This window comes from Danio rerio, chromosome 24 (assembly GCF_049306965.1).
Source record: "Danio rerio strain Tuebingen ecotype United States chromosome 24, GRCz12tu, whole genome shotgun sequence".
Lineage (NCBI taxonomy): Eukaryota > Metazoa > Chordata > Actinopteri > Cypriniformes > Danionidae > Danio > Danio rerio.
In genome coordinates, this window is record NC_133199.1 from 12,482,501 (window position 1) to 12,504,216 (window position 21,716).

The 21,716-nt window shown below is 40.3% G+C and overlaps 1 protein-coding gene across 6 annotated transcripts in view; it reads left to right on the forward strand.

Moving 5' to 3' along the window:
• Positions 1 to 21,716, forward strand: part of lztfl1 (leucine zipper transcription factor-like 1) — a 119,891-nt gene that overhangs the window by 11,746 nt on the left and 86,429 nt on the right. For 4 of the 6 annotated variants that reach the window (XM_068217030.1, XM_068217029.1, XM_073940023.1 and 1 more), the window contains 2 exon segments: positions 12,187 to 12,311; positions 12,408 to 12,602. In XM_068217030.1, coding sequence (XP_068073131.1) covers positions 12,187 to 12,311; positions 12,408 to 12,602 — 320 coding nt within the window. 6 annotated transcript variants of the gene reach the window in all.

A 21,716-nucleotide genomic window follows, 5' to 3' on the forward strand; every position in this document is an offset into this window, starting at 1 on the left:
ATTGTATTTATTTCTCTTTCCTTTGCAGGGAGGAAAATAATATATGCAGTTGAAGTCAGAATTATTAGCACTCCTGAATATTAGCAACCCCTTTCCTCCCCAATTTCTATTTAATGGAAAGAAGTTTTTTTTTTTCTCATTTTTTTCTCGTTTTTCTCAAACACATTTCTAAACACAATAGTTTTAATCACTCATTTCTAATAACTAGGGGTGTAGCGATTTATCGTTGTACAATTTATTGCGATGCAAAAATGTCTCAATATGCATCGTGGCGTTATGACGATTTGATTACGATATGACGGCCGTTTTCTCTTATTAGTTGAGCTGTTTGCACGTGAGCTACGTTCCACCTGTTGTCGCACATGAGTTCAGATTGCAGCAGCAGTAATGTTAGCAGACCAAGATAAGTGGAGCAGAAATAGAGGATGGCCCATCCTCTCAAAATCAGACGTCTGGCAACATTTCGGTTGTACAGTCATTGCTTTAGACTCGTCCGCTTTTTGACATGCATACTGGGTCAAACATCCTAAGTTATAGGGCTCTATTTTTATGGTCCATGTGCAGAGCGCCAAACGCAGGGCGCAAACGCTTTTAGGGCGCGTCAGGACGCGTTTTTGCTAATTTAAGGACGGGAAATCTGCCTTGTGTCAAGGCGCATGGTCTAAAAGGATTGAGTTTATTTTCTTAATAAGTTATAGGTGTGTTTTGAGAATAAACCAATTAGAGTCTCATCTCCCATTCCCTTTAAGAGTCAGCTGCGTCGCGCCAAGAGCGCATTCGCTTTTTACAGGACGCAAAGTAAGTCTAAGTGGAAAAAATGAGCATTTCACAAGCAAACAGTTGACAGTTTTTTAACAGAAAACTGTTAAACAGAGCATCTACTGCGTGAGAATGAAAGATAAATGATCTACTTTCACTTTCATTCTTGGATAGGGAAACCTTTACGCACAGACATCAATTAGCCTATAAATAATTAATTTTGTTTTTTAAGCGCAAAGATTTGTTTCTAAATTCAGTTCTAATTTCTAGCAAACGAATAAATGAACAATAATGACCAAATCTGGTCAAAATACTGAGTTATTTCCAAATACACCTACCATGCCCCATATGGTCTTAAACCTGACAGGTCGGCAAATGTAAGCTTGTTTTTAATAAAACAAATATGAATATGGATATATTAAATAATACTGCTAATAATAATAACATTATACAAAAGCAAATTGTTATGAATGAACAGAAAAAGCCTCCCGAGATGAAGAAGACATAAAAGCAGTGGTTTTTCATATTTATATAGGCTAGAAAATAATGTTTTGTAATATTTTAATCCTTTATATTTATATCCTATATCAATTCTTATTATATCCTATATTTATCCTTACTATTTAATTTTTTTCATATGTAAAGATATTTGCCTATTTCTCTCTTGTGCATATTAAGCAGTGCGTAAGCGAGGCGCAACTCTGCGCCAGAGTTTAGACCGGGTTAGTTTTGGTCTAATGAAAAATCTATTATAGTTTCTCAAAATAGCAACACGCCAGCGATCCGCCTCAGAACGCCTCACTTTTTAGACCAGAACGCCTATGGGCGCACAAATGAGCGCTAATGCATTTGCTATTTAAACAGCATAGCGCAACGCCTCAAAACGACTCTTGGGCCAAGCTGAAACTAGCAAAAGGCTATTGCGCCACGTCTTGCGCCCCACTGCGCCGGGTGTATGATAGGGCCCATAAAGTCTTCACAGTGTTTTACATACTTTGCACAGCGACATGGATACCTCCTAATGGTGTTGAAAGAGTCACATACTGTATTTATAAGGTACAATACACCCTAAAATATCATTCTGTCTTCATATAATGATGTATTGGCGGCCGCAAAATCACACATGACGTGAGCTGACCAGAATGACAATTAGAGATATCTGCAATTACAATTGTATTAGTACGAAATCAGATTGGAGATATCTGCAAATATATTATGTCTAGTCATATTCCTCCATTGACTTCCATTGAAAAATATTTGCAGATATCTCTAAATGAGTTCTGACTAATTACAATCACAATTGTAATTAGATATATCTCTAAATGAATTTATTTAAATATGAATTAAATATATTTATGGATAGTCAGAACAAAGGTTTAAATGCTAAAACGGCTTGCCATACGCGCGCGTCTGCTTTAGTGAACAGAACCTGCAGGTTGTGACTAACAGGTAATAAAGTAGTAAACAACATTCAGTTTTGTGGAACAGAGTGATTGTACAGGAGCTGCGTGGGAAGTATGAACAGCACTTAGTAGTGGAAATGAAACCGCAAGCGTGCACATTATTTAAACAATCATATCGCATTTTAGAGTTATGATTACGACGAGCATTAACCTTTTTGAGTACAGAGGTACACAAAAATGCACGTCTACATAATACACTTGATAGTGCCGACATCAGCGACGCCGAAGAAATAGTAAACCTGCCTAAACTGCTGAAAAGAGTCACGACTGTCCTGTGTAATGAAACGACGGCCACCCTGTCACTCATCATGCCCAACATGAAGACAGCCATCCATAAAAACCTCTCAGACAGATACACATAAGTTCAGGATTATCTTATAAAACTGCTGATTACCTGGAAATGTGGATTTGTTTTTGCACACACAAAAAACGCAAGTGACCAAGCAAAGCCTTAAGCTCTTACTGTTAAATTCAATTAAATAATAAGCTTATTTTTTTGCACCTTTACTTAAATTGTTACTTAATTTTGTCTCTGTCATTTAAATAATATTTTTAAGAAGTTTTTAAATTGTTTTATTTTCCAGAGACAGGCCTGTTTAATTTATTTTCTTAAAGAAGGTTCAGTTTGTTTACTTGGTAAAATTTGCATTTCAGTTAAATTTTCAATTTTTTTTCCAAATATCGTGATACATATTGCATCGTGAACATTATATCGTGATACACATCGTATCGTGAGCTGAGTGTATCGTTAAACTCCTACTAATAACCGATTAATTTTATCTTTGCTATGATGACAGTACATTATATTTTAGTAGATATTTTTTTAAATACAAACATTCAAATTCAAAGTGTGATTCAAAGGCTTAATTAGGGTAATTGGGAAAGCCATTGTATAACAGTAGCTTCTTCTGCAGACAATCAAAAATATATATTCCCTAAAGGGGCTAATAATATTGACCTTAAAAGAGGTTTCAAAATATTTAAATCTGCTTTTACTCTAGCCAAAAAAAAAAAAAACAAATAAGCCTTTCACCAGAAAAACATATTAGTGCAAATACTGTTAAAATTTGTTGCTCTGTTAAACATAATTTGGGAAATATTTATTTTTAAATATTTATTTAAACAGTTGTTGAATGCGTGTGTGTCTGGGATTGATGTCAACACGATTTTTTTTTCAGTGATAAAATAGAAGGCTTCAGAGTCAGACAGAAAATGGAAGACTTTAAACTTTCTATACCATCTCATAGTTTAGATTTATTTACATTCCACTAAATTGAAATTAATCTACAATGCTTCAAAATGAAAGGACAGGAAAAGCTAGATAAGCTTAACATTTATTATCTCTTGTTCAAATACATTATACAATATTATACATTCGCAAAATATTTTCTTTCTTTTCTATTTTCACATGGGAATGCCCATCCAGAGTTAAGATTCAATACCTGTGAAAAGATGAAGCTAACCATCGAAGACTTTAAATGCTACACATACTCTTAATGCACAAATGCACTTTTTTTGAATATGTACACATAGACATCACCTATGTACTATTTAACTGCAGGTTGACTATATATATATGTATATATATATATATATATATATATATATATATATATATATATATATATAACTGTTAAAAGCTATTACGCCCCATTCACACGGGGCTTCAGCATCAACGCTTGACTGAAGGCGTGTCTGAAGTTGGGGCTGATGCGATTGACATAGAAGCGTCAGCCAATGAAATTCAGTCAGCAATAGGCTAGTCTAACTGGTGTATTTGCATTCAGTGATTTGATTGGCTGACGCTTCCATCGGCACTTAAAAAGTTGAGCTAGTCCCAACTTCTTCAGCGAGTAACGCCTCTGAAGCGCCTGTGACGGATCCACATGCAGTTCGGCATTGCCTGACGTCGCCCATTCAAAGTGAATAGAAAGTGTTGACGCTGATGCCCCTGTGTGAATGGGGCGTTAAAGGTGCAGTAGGGGATCTGCCGATAATTTTTTTCATATCAGTTGAGATCGATATTTATCACGATTAGGGTTGTAACAATATACCGGTATGACGGTTTACCACGATTTGAACGTGCACGATTATCATACCATGAACAATTGCATATCAACGGTTTTAACCCTTAAAGACTGAGACAGCCGCCCGCGGCTAAAAATAAGTATTGCTCTTAAATGTTTAATAACTTTTGATCCGCTGATCCGATTCATACAATTCAAAGATTGGCATAAAGAAGAGAATCTCAGCTTTCCAGTGCTGTATCACATAACATTCGCGGACTTGCAGAGGCTCCGGAATCAGTGCGGTTACGTCATCAACATTTGACAACGCTGATTTGACAAAGAAACGCTCGTCACTGTGTCTCCGGACAAATCAGACATGATACATTGATGCATTGTCCCTCCTCCATGCCCAGATTGGTTCAAACTCGCTATATCACAACCAATAAGCATAGGTTTCGCTTTTGTTTGTGGACCAAGGCTGTTTCTCAGAGAATGGACTTGCGTTCTTGTAGAGTGCGGTCTTGCCAGCTGTCCTCGGAAGAACGAACTCAGGAGACCGCGAGGGCAGAGAACGCGTCCTTTGAGAAATGGGATGCTGCGTTCTTCCTGATGGTCATGTGACCTTCACGCGTTTTAAATGGAAATTAATTAAACATTACAGCCTTCGTACAACGATTTATTGTTTCCCCCTCTTCAAAATATATACTTTGCATAAAAGCATTATAAATATACTCTGCACATTATAAATAAAACAAATTTTAATACGAATTTCATCAAACAAACACAATTAATGTGTTTATTCCTTTATTAAGATGTTCATGTTAATGTTTACCTTCACCGTTTCATTTAGGGAAACTCCTGAGGTAAACAAGTGATATCTCTGAACTTTAATAATAAATCTAAATAAAATGCTGCGCTTCCCACCTCCAGTCGCAATGACTTCTGGGACTTCGGTGCTCAAGTCTGCATCGGTGCGTCCTCGATATCAAGAACACATCCGGGAAGTTTCACGCGTCCTCCGTACTTGCGGTCTTGAGCATTGGAACTGAACTAAAGCCTGGTTTATACTTCTGCGTCAAGTGACCGGCGCAACTCACGGCGCAGGCAACGCGCGTGGCTGTGCATTTATACTTCTGCGCACTGTCTCCGTTGGTCTGCATTAACACTTCCGAAACGCTAGTTGGCAGTGAAGTGTAAATGTTCCTCTGTGTAGAGTTTCTTCGCTTCTGTTTTGCTTTTCCTGAACACTTCCTGGATGTACAAGTGACTCAAACTCGCTCATTTTGAGGCAGGAACCGGCGGACGTGCAACAACTTTAACCATGAGGTAAACACAGAGCAAAACTTTCCATCTGGAGCTCCTTCACGGGACTCCACACTTGTAAACAATCGCTCGCGCCATTCGCGCGGCTCTCGGTCCCGCCCAGACTCGTCGGCGCTAGCAAGCCGACCAATCACAGAGCTTGCGCTACGCGTTGTTGCGACGTGTAGTTACAATTTTTGAGAGGTGCACGTCAGTGACGGCGATGGCCACGGCGAAGGGCTATGCGTCAGCGCCGTAGCCTACGCAGGTGTTTGACGCAGAAGTATAAATCAGCCTTTAGGCAGCTGATGATGACGTTTCACGAGAACACGAGGACGCAAGACCGCTGAAGAACGCATATTGAGAAACAAGCTTTTTGAACAACACGGAATGAGAGAAAGGCATACATTTATGCGCGGCTAAATAAAACGCAAAAAAAAAGTTTTGCATGAAATAATTCTTATACTAAGTACTTTTGCATGCACAGCAGCACAGAAACATGACAAAACAGTGACACAGCAAAGACGAACTGCTGCTCTTGCGGTTTTCAAAAGACGCAAATGAAGATGCAGCTGTTTGTCTGCATTGCAGACAACCATATCCATATCCATAGACAACCATATCCATGCTGGCACATAAAACCTAAGGATGTTCCATATTGAATCTAGTTTCGTTATGTAACTATTTATAGTATAGTAAATATTTATATCTATTTTTTTACTGAGGATTTGCACCATGTTTATTTGGACTTTATTTGGACTTTGACACATTATTTATTATTTTCTTATTTTTATTTGTTCATTGTAAGTGGTGTTGTTTATAGTAACTAAAAATATATTATTTGGAAAAAGTCAAATTTGCTTCACTGTTCTATTATTTTGTAACATACCGTATACCGCGAAACCGTCAAACCGTGGTATTGTTTTAGACGATTATCATACCGTGAAAAATTCATACCGTTACAACCCTAATCACGATAAATGTAAAATCTTTATATCTGTCAATTATATAAGTTTTTTAGCATGCCAATGGTTTTGTGCAGCTGATTTAACACATTTAGTGAAATGTTTTAGCGGTCTGACAATATAAATAATAAAATAATAAACAAAAGAACAATCTTAATTCAGAATTTACTTGTTCAAGTTTTCAACAACCAAATACATTACCTACAAGTTATTGGATATTGTTCAACATCAGAAAAAATAAATAAAACTGGTTTGGAACGTGAGTTAATGGCTACAGAATTTTCGGTCACACTTTACAATAAGGTTAATTAGTTAATGTTAATGCATTTGCGTTAGTTAATGAAAGTACAGTTGTTCATTGTTAGTTCATGTTAACTCATGGTGAATTAACTAATATTTACAAGCTTGGACTTGGATGTTAAAAATGCATTAGTAAATGTTTAATTATGATTAATAAATGCTGTACATGTGTTGTTCATGGTTAGTTCATGATAGTAAATGCATTAACTATTAAACCTTATTGTAAAAAGTTACCGAATTTTCAGTTTTGGATTAACTCTCCTTTTAATGGTGTATGTTGAATTTAGGGTGAAATATACTTTAATATATTTTATTTAGGGATGCTAATGATTACTTGATCTATTGATTGTCGATAAATTGATAAACCTTATCGATGGTCCATGCATTACATAAGTGTGTGCAGTTTACCTTATGCTGTCACCCTCTTGACATCCCATATTGCGGGACGCATAAACCCTTGTTATGCGCATATCTCCGATATATCCACGCTTGTTTTAACCAAATGTGTCTGACAGATTAGCACGAATAGGTCTAAGCAGTCACTCATTTTACAAATCACGCATCACAACGAAAACATCTAGGGAGCCAGCCGGGGAACCTCCGTTTACACAGCGAGCTTTTGCGCTCCATCCAAGTTTATTCTTCCGAGGTAACCCAAGAAATCTATCAGTGCTGCGAAAAGACTGTCCAGTTCATGCCGCTCACACCGCGCTTAGTTAATGAATTAAAATGAAACCGTGAAAATAGTTTGATGGATTGTTTTGGCGCTAAAGCATATAGCGGGCTTGTGTTAAAGCGCTTCACCTCAGATGTTATTCGTTACTCGTTTATGCTGTAGATAACTGACCAAAATATACATCAAAATTAAGTTACACATTATACAAAATGAAATTCGTTACAAAAATATACTTTTTAAGGAAATATGTATATATTTATTTAGTTCGTGCCCGCCTTAAACATCTGCGTGTGGATGATGCTTCGCTCCGTGGGAAAAAAGGTTTTAATTGATGATCCACTGCTGTTGTAAACGTCTGTCATATATTTGCTGCATTTTTAATATGTCATTATTTTAAAGATTATGTCTTGAGCAACTGATTTCTCCTCTGTGATTATGTCCTTTTAAATAGGTTATATAAAGGCTAGTTTATTTACCGTCGATGAGAGACAATAGTGGTATACAGATTTCAAATCAAATATTTTAATATTAAAAGGAAACATAAGCTTGAAATCAAAAGATTCTTTATTGTCTTAACAACTACCCTTAAATGATACCCTTAACTGATGCAGCCTGTAGTTTACATCAAGCGTTAAGTGTTCATTGAGATGTGTTTAGGATTTTGTCCGCTGTCATCTCTCTTTTCAAGGTTTTTTTTCTCGTAAGGCACGGCTTTCGAAAATGATGACATGAGACTCTGCTGGGTAGCTGCGCTGGTTTACTAACACTTGTTTAGGCCTGTACTTTCTTAGCATGTTCATAAGGGTGGTCTTGTTTTAAATGGTGAAACAGGTTTGTGGTGTTGCCTACTTTTGATAACAGGAGACGTCAGCACAGTTTGCGGTGCACGTTACTCTGTTTTGTGTCTGATAGCAAAAAACTAAGTAGCTCATGACTGAGGTCTAGTGACGTTTCTTGTCAACAGTGTCTGTGACTCTGACCTTTTTTACCTTATTTCTTTCTTACTTCTTTCAGTGCAACAAACACTATATGGCTGTAAACTTGTAAGGCGTATGGCATCCGGAAGGGCAGGCTGCAAAGTGCTTTCGAAACGTTACGCATAGTGCATAAATATTATCAAGCAATTATCGAATTGTCATTATCGTTTTATCGAAAAATTTTATATCGCAATAATTGTCGATATCGAATTTTCGCCCAGCTCTAGGCCTATGTGTAGGTCTTCTTTTGCTTAAAATGCTAAATTTTGTATATTTATTATGGTGGACTTGAACAAACTTTTAATATGTTCTGTTTGTTCATTCAGAGTAAAATGATAACATCAGAATAATATTCATAATTATAAAATTTAATTATTATTTTTGAATCATGTGCTTGTCGTTTGTCATGGACAGCATTATTAGACCATTTGTTTTCACTGGTAAAATCAGACAATTGTCATTATCAGGTTTCTTCTTGCATTATATTCAACAATATATAAGCTAGAGTAGCTATACTGACACTGTAGAACAAGGGTGGCCAACTCTGTTCCTGGAGAGCGCCCTTCCTGCAGAATTCAGTTGCAACCCATATCAAACACACCTGCCTGTAATTGTCACATGGTGTTCGGGTCCTAATTAATTGGTTCAGGTGTGTTTGATATGGGTACAACTGAAATCTGGAGGAAGGTAGCTCTCCAGGAACAGGGTTGCCCACCCCTGCTGTAGAACATTTATTTTGATGCACAACACTGTGTTAGCTATGAAAGAAAAAAACATATCAATTACTTGTAATCATAACTGTAAAATGCGATATGATCATTTAATGATCTGCAGTTTCATTTTCACTTCCTAGTATGGCTCATGGCTGCCGTGACTGTGATAAAACACACATGCAAATCATTGCTCTTAAACTTTGTGCTTAAACTTTGCTTTGTGCAACAAACTGAACGTTATTTACAAATTTATTACTTGTTATTCAGAACCTATGCAGGTTCTGTTCACTAAAGTAGCTGTCATTGCCGTGCTGCATGCGTTCTCGGTTGCTTGTGGTCGGCTCAGGTGTGATTTCGTGGCCGCAAATACATCATTACATGAAGACATGGGTGAATTATACCTTTTCTGGGTGAATTATACCTTATAAATACAGTATGTGACACTTTTAACGTCTTTTGAAGGTGTTCATTTTCCTATGAAGGCTTGTGCGACTGCCTTTAAGCTTCTCTCCTGACCTTAAAAATATAATTGGCTGAATCAAAGAAAAGCTAAATTAAGATTGTGTGTAGTGTCGAAATGAGACCGTGATCGTTTTTTGATTAATCGTGCAGCCCTAATTGCAACATGGCAGAACTGTTCCTGAAAACTGCATCTAGTGTTTTCAGATGAATACATGTACTGTTACACCTCTACTTTACAGTAATTTCGTTGTTAACAAATCAAACAGTAACGCGCTTGTAGGGTCCAGCCAGTTGGTCCAATGACGGTATCCAATGGTGGATGAAGGTTCACTGCATGTTCGGTCTTTCCAGTGCACAATGTTGATTTATATTAAACTTAGCTCATATCTGACTCCAATTTTAATATGAGGTGGTTTAAAATATTAATATATTTATCCTCGTTTTATCTGACTCCAATTATAAAACATTGATAAGATTATTTTGTTTCCTTTCACATTATTTTAGATTATGATTGAATATTCTTTTAATTTGTTATTATACCTTATTCTCATTTACTCAGATTCCTATAGCATCTCGAGTCTTGCACCGGCCGGGTATACAATCTCTTAATACAAGCTTGTCAGTCTTGGTCATTAAACAGAGGCGATTAACCACTCTCCTAAAAAGGCAGAACCCTACTTACTCAATTTAGGAGATTTTTATTTGGTCCCCATAGATCTGTTGTCTACTTAATCAAGACAAAGTATTTTAATAATAATCACACAGGATTATAAGTTTGTAGATGAAGGCCTAAATATCCACACTTAAATTAGTTTCAACAATATTTTGTTGTTCTAAATAGAAAACCCATAGTTGGCCTTTTGCAGTCTAAGGGTGCTTTCACACCTGTGAATCGATTCAGTTGTTCCGAAACAGAGATTACAATTGTTACATTGTTGCTCTTTGATCTTGTTCGCTTTCACACTGCAAAGTCTAATCGGACCAAAAGAGCTAAAACAAGTCACGTGCAAGTAAACTCTCCTCACATTGATCAGAGTGTCAGGGTTTATTTTGCAGCGTCCCGCTAAACTGTCAGGAGAGGTGGTGGTTTGGTGGTGATTAACAGGGTGCGCGCGCGTGACGTGTCTGAGGAGAGACTCGGTGGGGAGGGGTGAGAAGGGTGCGCGACGATGCCTATTTGAGGACCTGGAGGGAGACGCGAGATTACCGGGAGATCATCACTCGTTTGCGGGCATCCGGAGACTCGCGAAACTTCCCGCCCTACTCATAATACTCTCTTCATATAGCCGTAAGCCTATTACATATCCATAACACACTGTGATATAACCGCGCTCGGATCGGATCGCTTTCTCACTACAATCGAACCGCTTCAGGGCCTCATTCAAGCGATCTCGGAGCGATTACTTTGGCGCGGAACAGAGCGCGATTGCCCTGTTTACATATGCCAATCGAACCGCGCTAACTGGGCAAACGAGATACGTTCCGAAACAAAAGTGTAGGTGTGAAAGCACCCCAAGTATACTTGAAATAATGCCAATTTGTTAGTCGGATCTCTAACAACATTGTATAGCGTGCCACGCTGCTCCGTCTAACATGTTTTAGTCCGTTACTAACCTGTACAGTGGCTTGTAGTGCTATGGACAACAACATTTATCAGTGATAATAACACGAGGTTTAAATAATTCAAAACATAACAATTTATTAGTCAGGTAAATGTATTATGCCAATTCAATCAGTCAATTCATAAACGATCAATACAACACATCAAATTATCAAAGACAAATCCAAGATGAAAAAGATGCATTCCTGACTTCAAAATACATAACATGGAGCAAGCCATGTTATGGGCTGATCTGGTTAGGCAGAATCGCCCTGAGCCTTTCTCAAACCTTACCTTAAATAATCCAAGAATTCTCTCAAGGAAGGGGGTGTGTGTATAACAAAAGGCTTTCACACTTGGTGCTGCCTGTGGAAAGTCACACCCTTCACAGTGGTTCAAAAGATGCCTGAAGTTATATATTTATTGTTTTGATTATGTCTATTTCTGAGAGAATGAGACCATTGTACCAATCGCACTGAGACATTTCAAATGATATCAAACATGATAGTTAAAGTCAGTTTGGTTAATCTAGAACATTCAAACATTGAAATGACCATATGCGTGAGATGGGGGGGATGAAGCTGAGTTTCAGCATACACAAATGCAAATGCAGCAGAAACTGGTTTTTCCCGCATTCCCCCCTGCTGGTTTGTGAAGTCAATTGGCCCTATTTTCAGCTCATGTTTTGAATTGTCAAAGACATCAAAAATATTTGTAATATTTCAATTCCTACACGCTTTAATTTTGTGATTATTATACTAATGTTAATACATATATTGGTTTAAAAAATATAATTTATGCTTGAGATAAAATCAGTTATATCTTTAAGCGACATATGCAAGTTGGTTTTTAAAGTTTTTTAACCTCTTCAATTACAATAAATTTGTTTGTATAGTAGGTTGGTGTGAAAATGCCATTCTGCTAGAAGATTAAATGTAATATTCTGTGCCTTCCCTATAGGCTGATTTTGGTTTTAATGAACACCATCAGCATGAGGTGATAAACTACATGCGATTTGCCCGCTCTAAACGGGCCCTTAGACTGAAGACTGTCGACTCCTGTTTTCAAGACCTAAAGGAAAGTAGGTGAGGAATACAAGCCAATGTATTTGAAATAAACTGCTGGTTTTTGTCTTTAGCAGAAGTTAATTTTTTACTTTTCTCTCTGTGTCCACATTAAAGGCTCATAGAAGAGACATACACAGTGGACGAGGTGACTGATATTCTAAATGGGCTTCAGGTTTTGGTGCGTGGAGAAGTGGAGATGGAACTCATAAACACAGCTCACACTAACGTGCTGCTGCTGCGACAACTTTTTTCTCAGGCTGAGAAATTCTACCTAAGGCTGCAGACAGACATTTCAGAGCTGGAGAACAGGTAAGGAAAGAAGAAAGGTTTGCCAGTACTAGGGGTGGGAAAAAAAAGTATGCATCATGATTCTTTTGTTTAGCGATTCTGAATTGATTCTCAAATGTTTAGTATCGATTCTGTATTCAAAGTAGACCTCTGCAAAGTATGGAAGCATACGAGTAGCATAATTCAATTCAAAATGTAATATGCAAAATGGCAATGCAATATGTTAAATGGCAATGTATTTCTGTATTTGAATTTGCATTTTCCAAGACATATGAGCAATGTTTGGTGCAGAATGAAAATGTAAATTAAATTACATTGTTTGCATTTCTCATTTCAAACACTGTTTTAATTTGTAAATTGTATCCACATTTTAAAGCTTTATAAGTAGCAAAATTAAATTGAAAATGCTATACACAAACTGAATTTGATGTGAATAAAGTACAAGCAGAAACTGTGGCAAAATGATAATTTAAATGTTATTTGTCCTAAATGCATTTACACTCGCGTCTAGGAAATGCAGGATTACATTTTCAGCATAACAGCATGGGATGTGTGTAGCAAAATTAATTTTGAAATGTAATACGCAAAACAATAATGCAATATGTAAAAGGCAGTGTATTTCTGTATTTCAGTTAGCATTTTCCAAGACATATGTGCAATGTTTGCTGCAGAATGACAATGAAAATGAAAAAAATCATAATGCATTTTCATTTAACACATCGCGACGAATGAAAGCCGATTTGAAATTGAAAATGCATTCTGGCCTGGCCACGCCCACAGACGGCCACCGTTGCTGCAAGGCAGGTTTTAGTTTATGTCGTCACAGCTGCCGTGAGGACTATTTGGGACATTTGGCGGCATAAACATGGCGAAGTCTGTTCCTCAGCGGCTTCGTGAAGCTGCACGAGCCCTCGAGCGTGAACTGGGAAATACTTTAGAAAAGCAATCACCTCCTAGCTCAGTAAACTTGGCTTAAGGTTTGATATTCGCGCATGCAGTTTTAGGGATCATCTGCAAATTACATCGACAGAACCTAAAGGGGCTTTAGCTGATGTGTACTGTATGCTTATGACAAGAGCTATTGCCTATTTCTGCATTGTATGTACCATATAGTTAGTGGTATAGTAGCTTTGCTACCTGTATTAAATCAGTCTGGCCTCTAACCATTTATTGGAATCTCCTGAATTTTTTCTGCTTTGCGTTACTGTGCATTTTGGTTCTGTTGATGTAAATCGCAGATGATCCCTAAAACTGCGTGCGCGAATATCAAACCTTAAGCTAAGTTTACTGAGCTAGGAGGTGATTGCTTTTCTAAAGTATTTCCCAGTTCACGCTCGAGGGCTCGTGCAGCTTCACGAAGCCACTGAGGAACAGACTTCGCCATGTTTATGCTGCCAAATGTCCCAAATAGTCCTCGCGGCAGCTGTGACGACACAAACTAAAACCTTTGCAGCAACGGTGGCCGTCTGTGGGCGTGGCCAGGTCAGAATGCATTTTCAATTTCAAATCGGCTTTCATTCGTCGCGATGTGTTAAATGAAAATGCATTATGTTTTTTTCATTTTCATTTTCATTCTGCAGCAAACATTGCACATATGTCTTGGAAAATGCTAACTGAAATACAGAAATACACTGCCATTTACATACTGCATTATTGTTTTGTGTATTACATTTCAAAATTAATTTTGCTACACACATCCCATGCTGTTATGCTGAAAATGTAATCCTGCATTTCCTAGACGCGAGTGTAAATGCATTTAGGACAAATAACATTTAAATGATCATTTTGCCACAGTTTCTGCTTGTACTTTATTCACATCAAATTCAGTTTGTGTATAGCATTTTCAATTTAATTTTGCTACTTATAAAGCTTTAAAATGTGGATACAATTTACAAATTAAAACAGTGTTTGAAATGAGAAATGCAAACAATGTAATTTAATTTACATTTTCATTTTGCACCAAACATTGCTCATATGTCTTGGAAAATGCAAATTCAAATACAGAAATACATTGCCATTTAACATATTGCATTGCCATTTTGCATATTACATTTTGAATTGAATTATGCTACTCGTATGCTTCCATAGCAAAGCACAAATTCTTAACGGGAAAAGAAAAATGTTCATAGGCGCTCATTTGCATGCAGCCAAATTCACTTTATTTGGACAGATGGATAATTTCAAGTGCGATGCTACTGATCTGTTTTGTGGTCACGGCATCAAGATGCTGTTCAAATTCATTCTGCACCAGAAAACAAAACCTTGAGTCGTTATGGATGCAGAGATGCCATCCTTCATATCCAGTGTGCCACCAACTTTATAATAACTAAAGATGCTGGATGTTAACGTGATTGCATGGACACTGCAGAATTGTATGTCACCATTACAGATCACTCCATTACAGATGAGTGAAGTCTCACAGCTTGTAATTTGCAAACATGGGTTGTGAATGAATGTGATCTATACCTACTGCACAAAAAAAATAATCTTTTGATGGATTTTTTATGCTTTAAGCTGAATACTAGTATCTTGAAAAATAACAAGTAAAATATTATTTGCAATCTCAAGAGCTTAGTTACTAAAACTTATTTAAAATGTGTTGTGAAAAATCTTAAATTTAGAAAAACAGCACTTGAGAAATATTTGAAATACACACACACACACACACACACATGCACACACACACACACACACATATATATATATATATATATATATATATATATATATATAAGTGCTGTCAATCGATTAAAAAAAATGAACTAATTAATCGCACTTAAAAAATAATTGCGATTAATCGCATTTAAAAGACTGAAACTTGTAATTATGGCTATTCGAGTGTAAAATTAATGTAAACGCAAGACAAATACTTTTTAAATTCAATATATAATTTTTTATAAGAATTTTTGTTTACTTGTAACACAGATTTCTTCATGTAAACAACATACCCACAATAAACCGTCATGATCCTGGCTTGACAGCCATATTTATTACAGAAATAAAAACACAGGCATGTTAATGACATTTAAATTTCAAAATAATTAATGACAATAAAGAAAACATTGATTTTCACGTTGGATTCTAAGTGGACTGCAAAAAAAATGCCAAAATACAGGCATGACAGATATGAAAAATTATAATAATAATAATAATAATAATAATAAAGTATTGAAAATCTGTGCATGCCCTTGAATATGTTTAACAACTCCCATTCTATAAAAGCACAAAAGCCATATATAGGAAATAATGAGAGTTGACAAATTAAAAAACTACTTTTTTTTATTATTAAAATAAAATTATAATCCACACTGGATATGTGGGTGCCTGTGTGTTTTGACCGGTCTAGAAAATAATGAGCATAACAAAAACTGCCTGCTGACGCACACAGTTAATGTTGATTAATAAAATAAAGATAAATAATAAAAACTATGTATCAGAGACCCTTAAAAAACATGTTTAACTCAACAATGAAACGTCAAATGTAGCTAACAGCTTTTACATTGTCAATCAAATGAACTTAAACAATTAAAAAATGCAACAAATATTTTTTTGGGCAGAACTACAAAACTAAATGTAAAAAAAGTTGCTTAAGTTGCACACTAGTTTGATCATGTATAAATATCATTATATTAACCATATTGTGTAAATATTATTGTCACTATAAGCCTACATCATGCTGACGATCAAAAACAATGTCATGATATCTCATGCGATTGTCTTCTGACCGAGTGCATCTTAAAAAACATGAATGGCACCCTTCATAGAGCGTGAGAAGCAGACATTCTCTATCATTTGTAAAATAAAGACTTGCAGGTTAAGGAAACGGCATTATAGGAGGAAGTTGCCGCGGCCGTGGTGCAGATTAAAAGTTTAAAAAAGTATATGTATATGGACAGATAGGTAACTAGATAGACAGGAATTTATTGATTTGTGCCCCTCTGCAGAGTTCAGACGCAAAAGCCTGCTCTCCCGCGGCGCGAACCTGCGCAAGAGAAACAGGCGTGACTCTCGGCTATTTTGACAAATACACAACTACGTTACACAGAGCCCAACATGGAAGATTGTGAATGGGTCAGCCCAATGTCAATAAAGAAAAGAACCAATGGGCTGCGGATTATGTCACCCGGCTCTGTCCGGAAAAGAAACATCTTACTTTCAGAGCATGACAGACAGCTCACAGCACCTTCAATCACTGAGGCAGAAAGACATGACAGTCTGCTGAGTGTTTTATGGGCCAATCAGATCATAAGAAGATGATCAGCCAGGCCCAAAAAGTACGTCGAAACAGCGGGAAACTTGCAGGCGTCTGCCCTGGCCACAACAGGAAAAAGAAAAAAAAAACTGCGTTAATTGCGTTAATTTTTTTTAACGCGTTAATTATTTCAAATTAATCGCATGCGTTAACGTGTTAATTTTGACAGCGCTAATATATATATATATATATATATATATATATATATATATATATTATATATTATATATTATATATATTGTAGCGAGGCAGAGGGAAAACAGCGGCACAACAGGATGAGTTTACAGACAAGTCCCCGGAGGGTGCTTTATTTACAAAGTGAAGGTGTTGTAAAAGGTGCTCTTCTTTAGGGTGAGGTGCTCTGGTGCTCCGGGAAGTAGGTGAAGGACAGTGAGTAGTCGGGTGAAGGATCGTCACGAGCTGGAGTCCGCTAAGGAGAGACAGAGAGACAAGCATTAGCACAGGGAGTCATAGAATGAATGAAGCTCATCTTCTCCTGGCGTAGGTTGGGCTTATATGTCTCTCCGCTTGATGTCCTCCAGCTGTGTGTGATCCTGGCTTGATGAAGGTCCAGCTGGGTGAAATTAGCGACCAGGGCGACGTGGCATATAATTGCTCGCTACATTCCCCCCCCCCTTAGCGTCGTCCTGGTCCTGGGTGTCCTGCGGAGAAAAGGTAGAGTATTGAGAGGGGGGGTAGAATGATTTGACAGACCTGCCCATCCTGACCATAGCCTTGAGAGCCCGTCGGCGTTTCCGTGGGAGGCCCCGGCTCGATGTTGCACTGTGAAGTTATAATCCTGGAGCGACAGGAACCATCTGGTGACTCGAGCGTTGTTATTTTTCGCTGTTGACATCCATTGAAGTGGAGCGTGGTCGGTCACCAGGGTGAATCTTCTGCCAAGGAGATAATACCTGAGCTCCAGGATTGCCCACTTGATCGCCAGGGCCTCTTTCTCTACCGTGGCGTACCGGGTCTCTGCAGGGGTAAGCTTCCGACTCACGTACATGATTGGGTGTTCTTCATCGCCGTGGACCTGGGATAGGACCGCGCCCAGGCCCGAGTCGGAAGCGTCTGTCTGTAGGATGAAGGGGCAGCCGAAGTCAGGTGCGTGCAGTACCGGAGAGGATGTTAGTGCCGTCTTCAGGGCTTGGAACGCGCCATCTGCTTCCCTGTTCCACTGTATCTTCTCTGGCTGCCCCTTTCTGGTCAGGTCTGTCAGCGGGCTGGCTATGGATGAGAAATTGGGAATGAAACATCTATAGTAGCCCGCTAACCCCAGAAATGCACGTACCTGGGTCTTTGTGGTGGGTTGTGGAGTTTCTTGTAGTGCTCTGACCTTGTTCTGTTGTGGCTGTATGAGACCTCTACCGATATGGAAACCGAGGTATTTTGCTTCTGCTAGACCCAGGTGGCATTTCTTGGGATTAGCTGTGAGCCCAGCCCTACGAAGATCAAGGAGCACCCTCCGCAACCGGGATAGATGTTCTTCCCATGACTCAGATTGGACGATTAGGTCGTCAAGGTATGCTGCTGCATACGGCTGGTGGGGTCTCAGCAGGATGTCCATCATACGCTGGAATGTTGCTGGAGCCCCGTGGAGCCCGAAGGGAAGAACCCGGTATTGCCAGTGCCCACCGGGAGTGGAGAAGGCGGTTTTCTCCTTGGCGCTTTCACTTAGTGGTAGTTGCCAGTAGCCTTTGGTGAGGTCGATCGTGGATATGAATCGGGCTCCACCCAGCCGATCCAGCAGCTCGTCCACCCGAGGCATGGGGTACCCGTCGAATTTGGAAATTTCGTTCAGCTTCCTGAAGTCATTGCAAAAGCGGAGGGTGCCGTCGGGTTTGGGGACCATCACTATGGGGCTGGACCACGGGCTACGAGATGGTTCGATGATTCCCAATTTCCTCATCTTTTGGATCTCCTCGTTGATAGCCAGCCGGCGAGCTTCTGGTACTCGATAAGGCCTCTGCCGGACGATGGTGCCAGGTGGGGTGATGATGTCGTTCTGGATGATGGTGGTTCGGCCCGGTTTCTCTGAGAACACATCCCTGAACTGACCGACCAAGGCTTGCAGCTCCGCCTTCTGGTTCGGTGAGAGTTGCTCACCTATATGGACAACGGGAGAAGTTTCTTCTGAGAAGGCAACTAGATGACCTGGAGCTGCAACCCATTTCTTCATCAAATTGATGTGGTAAAGTTGTTCTTCTCTTCTTCGTCCCGGCTGACGGACTCGATAGTTTACCGGCCCTACCCTTTCTACCACTGTATATGGCCCCTTCCAGGATGCCAAAAACTTTGAGGTGGTGGTAGGTATCAGGATCATTACCTTGTCCCTTGGGTGGAACTCTCTGGGTTGGGCGGGCCGGTTATATAATCGCTGTTGGGCGCGCTGGGCTTCGGTCAGATGTTGCTTGACGATGGGCATGACTTTCTCTATTCGTCCTCTCATGTCCCGCACGTGCTCAATTACTGACCGTTGTGGGGCTGGCTCTTGTTCCCACGCTTGACGAGCCACATCCAATAGCCCTCGTGGTTGGCGGCCGAACAGCAATTCAAATGGTGTGAAACCTGTAGATCCTTGGGGAACTTCTCTGATTCCGAAAAGCACGTACGGGATCATGAGGTCCCAGTCGCGCCCATCCTCTGCCACCACCCTGCGGAGCATCTGCTTCAGCGTCTTGTTAAAGCGCTCCACCAAGCCATCAGTCTGCGGATGATAAACAGAGGTTTTTATTTGCTTTACCTTTAGGAGGCGGCAGAGGTCTGCCATCAACCGGGACATGAATGGGGTGCCCTGGTCGGTCAGTATCTCTGCTGGTATTCCTACTCGGCTGCATAATAAAAACAGCTCCTTAGCGATTGCCGATGACGTGGCTTTTCTCAGAGGGATCGCTTCTGGATATCTGGTGGCGTAGTCGAGGATGACAAGGATGTGTTCATGTCCCCGGGCCGACTTCGGCAAAGGCCCTATCAAGTCCATGCCAATGCGGTTGAAGGGCACCTCAATGATGGGTAATGGTATCAGAGGGCTGGGGGGTGGTCGTTGGGGAGACGTTCTTTGGCAGATGTCGCATGCCTGACAATACCTCTTTACTTCTCCATCCAACCCGGGCCAGTGGAAACGATCTCTGATCCTTTTGATCGTGTTGGCTGCTCCTAGATGTCCTGCCATCGGGTGAGTATGTGCCAGTTCCAGAACAGTCTCCCTTTTGGTCCTCGGGACGCCCAATAGCGTCTTCGTTTCCCCCCGCCTCTCTGCGACACAGTACAGCAGACCATTTTGCACAATAAAATGTGGGAGGGGGTGAGGGCTGGGAAACCGTTCGTTACCGTCTATGATCCGGACTTGTGGCCAGCAGTGCTTCAACGTTTCATCTTCACGTTGTGCTCTCCCGAAATCGCCACCTGCGGTAATCTGTTGGAGAAGATCATAGTACAGGTTAGCCGATGATGACTCACCCCCTCTGTCGCTCTCGGTGGCCATCAGCGCTGTTTGGCGGTCCCGTTGAGCCCGTCCCTTGCTGTTCTTCTTAGCACGAGCCGATCGAGCCTGATGGTGGGTGAGGAGATCATCGAACCCCGGCCAGTCTCTGCCCAGAAGGAGGGGTACTGGAAGATCTGGGACCACTCCTACTTCGATGCGCCAGCTTCCCGACTTCATCGCTATGGTGACTCTTTGGGCGGGTACGTGGCGGGTATCACCGTGTATGCATGTAATCGGGATTCGACCTTTCCCTTCTTGATGGTATTTTAATATGTTTGGGTGGACCAGTGTTATTGCACTTCCTGTATCCAGTGTGGCCGTCTGCGTTTTCCCGTCTAAACATACTTTTCGGGTGGGAGCTTCGGGAGGGACGTTGCGGTGTACCACGGCACCCTGCCGTCCAGGCTGGGGCCGAGAGTGTTGTTGGCTCTGTGGGCATCGGCTCGTCGACTGGGCTGGGGACCGCCGGTCTGCTGCCTGGTCGTGCTGTGCCCTCCACCGGTCTCCATGGCGCATTTACCCTCCGGGGTTGCAGAGCCGCTCTCTCCCCAGTCTCCCGGGCCACGTGAGCTTCCGCCAGCTCCACCGCCTCCACCAAAGCGGCCAGCGAGTCGGGGTTCCTCATGCTGGTAAGTGTGCGGAGCCGTCTGGGTAGCGCCCTCATCATCTTTTCAATGACTACTTTCTCAGCGACCTGGACTGCGGTTGGATCTCCTCCTAACAACCAAAATCTTCCCAATCTTGATAGGTTGGCTGCTTGGGTCCGAACCGGCTGTTTGTCATCATATGACCACTGAGAAAATTGTTGTGCTGCGCTTATATTGGAGAGTCCCATTCTGGCGAGTATCTCCTTTTTCAATGCTTTATAGTCGTCATTTTTCGGTGTCTCTAATGCGAAGTAAGCTCTTTGAGCTTCTCCAGTGAGGAATGGCGCTAACATCCTCGCCCAACTTTCCTTCGGCCATCTCTCTCTTTCTGCTATTACCTCAAAGGTGTGCAGGTAAGCATCAATATCGTCCAGGTCGCTGAGTTTTGTGATAAATCTATGGGCGCTCACCTCAGAGAACTGGCTGGAACCGGCCGCTTGGCGGAGCTGTTGTTCCATACGGTCTTGTCTGGCGGTGAGTTGTTCAGTTATCACTTGTTGTCTTCTTGAGATTTCCGCTAGATGGCGTACTACCTCTTCTATCGACATGACTCAGGAGGGGATGACAGCCGAGTAAGAGATCGTGAGTGAGAGAGAGAGAGCGGATGCCTGTCTGTAAACAGAAGAAAAACAGAGAAAAATTCAGTGGTTACTTCTTCTTACTGGTAAGTGCTGAATTTTTTTCCCTCTGAAAAAGCGCGCATTCTCCACCAGTTGTAGCGAGGCAGAGGGAAAACAGCGGCACAACAG